At 45.6% G+C, this 5,000-nt stretch overlaps 1 protein-coding gene across 1 annotated transcript in view; it reads left to right on the forward strand.

Annotated features, from left to right (window-relative positions):
• Positions 1-4,870, forward strand: part of LOC123501833 — a 14,724-nt gene extending 9,854 nt beyond the window's left edge. Inside the window, exon 6 of the mRNA XM_045250861.1 lies at positions 4,662-4,870. Coding sequence (XP_045106796.1) covers positions 4,662-4,765 — 104 coding nt within the window. The 3' untranslated portion in view covers positions 4,766-4,870. The remainder of the gene's footprint in view (positions 1-4,661) is intronic.
• Positions 4,871-5,000: the final 130 nt, after the last annotated feature.

Genomic DNA, 5,000 nt, shown 5'->3' on the forward strand with positions numbered 1-5,000 from the left:
GTGAGTCAAGGTGAGTTAGGGTGAGTAGGAGTGAATCAGGGTGAGTTAAGGTGAGTCAGGGTGAGTAAATGTGAGTCAGGTTGAGTTAGGATGAGTAAATGTGAGTTAGGGTGAGTAATAGTGAGTCAGGGTGAGTAGGAGTGAGTTTGGGTGAGTAAGAGTGAGTCAGGGTGAGTAGGAGTAAGTTAGGGTGAGTCAGGGTGAGTAGGAGTAAGTTAGGGTGAGTCAGGGTGAGTAAATGTGACTCAGGGTGAGTAAATGTGAGTCAGGGTGAGTAAAGGTGAATTACGGTGAGTAATAGTGAGTCAGGGTAAGTAGAAGTGAATCAAGATGACTTAGGGTGAGTCAGAGTGAGTCAGGGTGAGTAAATGTGAGTTATGGTGAGTTAGAGTGAGTAAGAGTTAGTCAGGGTGAATTAAGGTGAGTCAGAGTGAGATAGGGTGAGTAAATGTGAGTCACGGTGAGTTAGGGTGAGTCAGAGTGAGTAGGAGTGAGTAAATGTGAGTAAGCGTGAGTTAGAGTGAGTCAGAGTGAGTTAGGGTGAGTAAATGTGAGTCAGGGTGAGTTAGGGTGAGTCAGGGTGAGTTAGAGTGAGTCAGGGTGAGTTAGAGTGAGTAAGTGTGAGTCTGGGTGAGTTAGGTTGAGTAAGAGTGAATCAGGGTGACTTAAGGTGAGTCAGGGTGAGTTACGGTGAGTAAATGTGAGTTAGGATGATTAATAGAGAGTCAGGGTGAGTAAGAGTGAGTTAAGGTGAGTAAGAGTGAGTCAGGGTGAGTAAATGTGAATCAGGGTGAGTTACGGTGAGTAATAATGAGTCAGCGTGAGGAGGAGTGAGTAAATGAGTCAGAGTGAGTAAATGTGAGTCAGGGTGAGTTAGGATGAATAAATGTGAGTTAGGGTGAGTAATAGTGAATCAGGGTGAGTAGGAGTGAGTCAGGGTGAGTCAGAGTGATTCAGGGTGAGTTAAGGTGAGTCAGAGTGAGTTAGGGTGAGTAAATGTGAGTCAGGGTGAGTTAAGGTGAGTCAGAGTGAGTTAGGGTGAGTCAGGGTGAGTTAGAGTGAGTAAAAGTGAGTATATGTGAGTCAGGGTGAGTTAGGGTAGTCAGAGTGAGTTAGGGTGAGTAAATGTGAGTCAGGGTGAGTTAGGGTGAGTCAGGGTGAGTTAGAGTAAGTAAGAGTGAGTCAGGGTGAGTCAGGGTGAGTCAGGGTGAGTTAGAGTGAGTAAGTGTGAGTCAGGGTGAGTTAGGGTGAGTAAGAGTGAATCAGGGTGAGTTAAGGTGAGTAAATGTGAGTAAATGTGAGTCAGTGTGAGTTAGGGTGAGTAAATGTGAGTTAGGGTGAGTAATAGTGAGTCAGGGTGAGTAGGAGTGAGTTAGGGTGAGTTAGGGTGAGTAAGAGTGAGTCAGGGTGAGTAAATGTTAATCAGGGTGAGTTACAGTGATTAATAGTGAGTTAGGGTGAGTAAATGTGAGTTAGGGTGAGTAATAGTGAGTCAGGGTGAGTTAGGGTGAGTCAGAATGAGTCAGGGTGAGTAAATGTGAGTTAGTGTGAGTTAGGGTGAGTAAGAGTGATTCAGGGTGAGTTAAGGTGAGTCAGAGTGAGTTAGGGTGAGTAAATGTGAGTCAGGGTGAGTTAAGGTGAGTCAGAGTGAGTTAGGGTGAGTCAGGGTGAGTTAGAGTGAGTAAAAGTGAGTATATGTGAGTCAGGGTGAGTTAGGGTAGTCAGAGTGAGTTAGGGTGAGTAAATGTGAGTCAGGGTGAGTTAGGGTGAGTCAGGGTGAGTTAGAGTGAGTCAGGGTGAGTAAATGTGAGTCAGGGTGAGTTACGGTGAGTCAGAGTGAGTTAGAGTGAGTAGATATGACTCAGGGTGAGTTAGGGTGAGTCAGGGTGAGTTAGAGTGAGTAAGAGTGAGTCAGGGTAAGTTAGGGTGTCAGGGTGAGTTAGAGAGAGTAAGTGCGAGTCAGGGTGAGTTAGGATACGAGTGAATCAGGGTGAGTTAAGGTGAGTCAGGGTGAGTAAATGTGAGTCAGGGTGAGTAAATGTGAGTTAGGGTGAGTAATAGTGAGTCAGGGTAAGTAGGAGTGAGTTAGGGTGAGTAAGAGTGAGTCAGGGTGAGCAAATGTGAATCAGGGTGAGTTACGGTGAGTAATAGTGAGTCAGGGTGAGTAGGAGTGAGTTAGGGTGAGTCAGGGTGAGTAAATGTGAGTCAGGGTGAGTAAATGTGAGTCAGCGTGAGTTAGGGTGACTAAATGTGAGTTAGGGTGAATAAGAGTGAGTCAGGGTGAGTTAGGGTGAGTAAATGTGAGTTAGGGTGAGTAAGAGTGAGTCAGGGTGAGTTAAGGTGAGTATATGTGAGTCAGGGTGAGTTGGGGTGAGTCAGGGTGAGTTTGAGTGAGTAAGAGTGAGTCAGGGTGAGTAAATGTGAGTCAGAGTGAGTTAGGATGAGTCAGAGTGAGTTAGGGTGAGTAAATGTGAGTCAGGGTGAGTTAGAGTGAGTGAGGGTGAGTTAAGGTGAATCACGGTGAGTAAATGTGAGTCAGAATGAGTTAGGATGAGTAAATGTGAGTTAGGATGAGTAAAAGTGAGTCAGGGTGAGTAAGAGTGAATTTGGGTGAGTTAGGGTGAGTAAGAGTGAGTCAAGGTGAGTAAATGTGAATCAGGGTGAGTTACGGTGAGTAATAGTGAGTCAGGGTGGGTAGGAGTGAGTTAGGGTGAGTAAATGTGAGTTAGGGTGAGTAAATGTGAGTCAGGGTGAGTTAGGGTGAGTAAATGTGAGTTAGGGTGAGTAATAGTGAGTCAGGGTGAGTAAATGTGAGTTAGGGTGATTCAGAGTGAGTTAGGATGAGTAAATTTGAGTTAGGGTGAGTTAGGGTGAGTCAGGGTGAGTTAGAGTGAGTAAGAGTGAGTCAGGGTGAGTCAGGGTGAGTTAGAGTGAATAAGTGTGAGTCAGGGTGAGTTAGGGTGAGTAAGAGTGAATCAGGGTGAGTTAAGGTGAGTCAGGGTGAGTAAATGTGAGTCAGGGTGAGTAAATGTCAATTAGGGTGAGTAATAGTGAGTCAGGGTGAGTAGGAGTGAGTTAGGGTGAGTTAGGGTGAGTAAGAGTGAGTCAGGGTGAGTAAATGTGAATCAGGGTGAGTTACGGTGAGTAATAGTGAGTCAGGGTGAGTAGGAGTGATTTAGGGTGAGTCAGGGTTAGTAAATGTGAGTCAGGGTGATTTAGCGTGAGTAAATGTGAGTTAGGGTGAGTAAATGTGAGTTAGGGTGAGCAATAGTGAGTCAGGGTGAGTAGGAGTGAGCCAGGGTGAGTTAGGGTGAGTCAGAGTGAGTTAGGGTGAGTAAATGTGTGTTAGGGTGAGTTAGGGTGAGTAAGAGTGAGTCAGGGTGAGTTAAGGTGAGTCAGAGTGAGTTAGGGTGAGTAAATGTGAGTCAGGGTGAGTTAGGGTGACTCACAATGAGTTATAGTGAGTAAGAGTGAGTCAGGGTGAGTAAATGTGAGTCAGGGTGAGTTAAGGTGAATCAGAGTGAGTTAGGGTGAGTAAATGTGAGTCAGGGTGAGTTGGGGTGAGTCAGGGTGAGTTAGAGTGAGTAAGAGTGAGTCAGGGTGAGTTAGAGTGAGTCAAGATGAGTTTGAGTGAGTAAGTGTGAGTCAGGGTGAGTTAGGGTGAGTAAGAGTGAGTCAGGGTGAGTTAAGGTGAGTCAGGGTGAGTAAATGTGAGTCAGGGTGAGCTAGGGTGAGTAAATGTGAGTTAGGGTGAGTAATAGTGAGTTAGGGTGAGTAGGAGTGAGTTAGGGTGAGTCAGGGTGAGTAAATGTGAGTCAGGGTGAGTAAATGTAAGTCAGGGTGAGTTAGGGTGAGTAAATGTGAGTTTGGGTGAGTAATAGTGAGTCAGGGTGAGTAGGAGTGAGTCAGGATGAGTTAGAGTGAGTCAGAGTGAGTCAGGGTGAGTAAATGTGAGTTAGGGTGAGTTAAGGTGAGTCAGAGTGAGTCAGGGTGAGTTAGGGTGAGTCAGGGTGAGTTAGAGTGAGTAAGAGTGAGTCAGGGTGAGTAGGAGTGAGTTAGGGTGAGTTAGGGTGAGTCAGGGTGAGTAGGAGTGAGTTAAGGTGAGTTAGGGTGAGTAAGAGTGAGTTAAGGTGAGTCAGAGTGAGTCAGGGTGAGTTAGGGTGAGTCAGGGTGAGTTAGAGTGAGTAAGAGTGAGTTAGAGTGAGTAGGAGTGAGTTAGGGTCAATCAGGGTTAGTAGGAGTGAGTTAGGGTGAGTTAGAGTGAGTAAAAGTGAGTCAGGGTGAGTAAATGTTAGTTAGGGTGAGTAAATGTGAGTTAGGGTGAGTAAGAGTGAGTCAGGGTGAGTTAAGGTGAGTCAGAGTGAGTCAGGGTGGGTTAGAGATTTAGGGTGAAAAAAGGGTGAGTTACGGTGAAGAAGTGTGAGTGTAAGGGAGAATAAGAGTGATTTAGGATGAGTTAGGGTGAGAATGAGTGATTTGAAGTGTCTAGATATGTGATTTAGGGTGAGGCAGCTAGAGAGAGAGAGAGAGAGAGAGAGAGAGAGAGAGAGAGACTGAAAACTTAATCCCAACTTGTCTAAAATCAAATCAATCTCTCTAGGGTGACTTACCTCTATCTCTCCCCCACTACTCATCACCCTACCTTCCCCTTCCCCGCACAGGTGACCGCCCCGAGGCTATTGTACACGACACTGCCCCAAGACTCAACCTACACCCTCAACTACTACCACTACTACTACTACTACCACTACTGCTACTACAATGATGCCTCACCCTCACTGTTCCTAACGGAGTATGTGGTGGTGGTGGAGGAGGAGGAGGAGGAGGAGGAGATAGAAAGGAAGAATGAAAAAGGAATGAGAGAATTTAAAGAAGGAAAAGGAGAAGAGGAGACGTAGAAGAGGAAAAGAAAATGAAGAATAATGAAAAGGAAGATAATGAAAATAGTAATGAAATGAGAGAAGAGATAAGAAGAGGAGAAGGAAAATGTGTGTGTGTGT

Source organism: Portunus trituberculatus, chromosome 10 (genome assembly GCF_017591435.1).
Source record: "Portunus trituberculatus isolate SZX2019 chromosome 10, ASM1759143v1, whole genome shotgun sequence".
In the NCBI taxonomy this organism is placed as follows: domain Eukaryota; kingdom Metazoa; phylum Arthropoda; class Malacostraca; order Decapoda; family Portunidae; genus Portunus; species Portunus trituberculatus.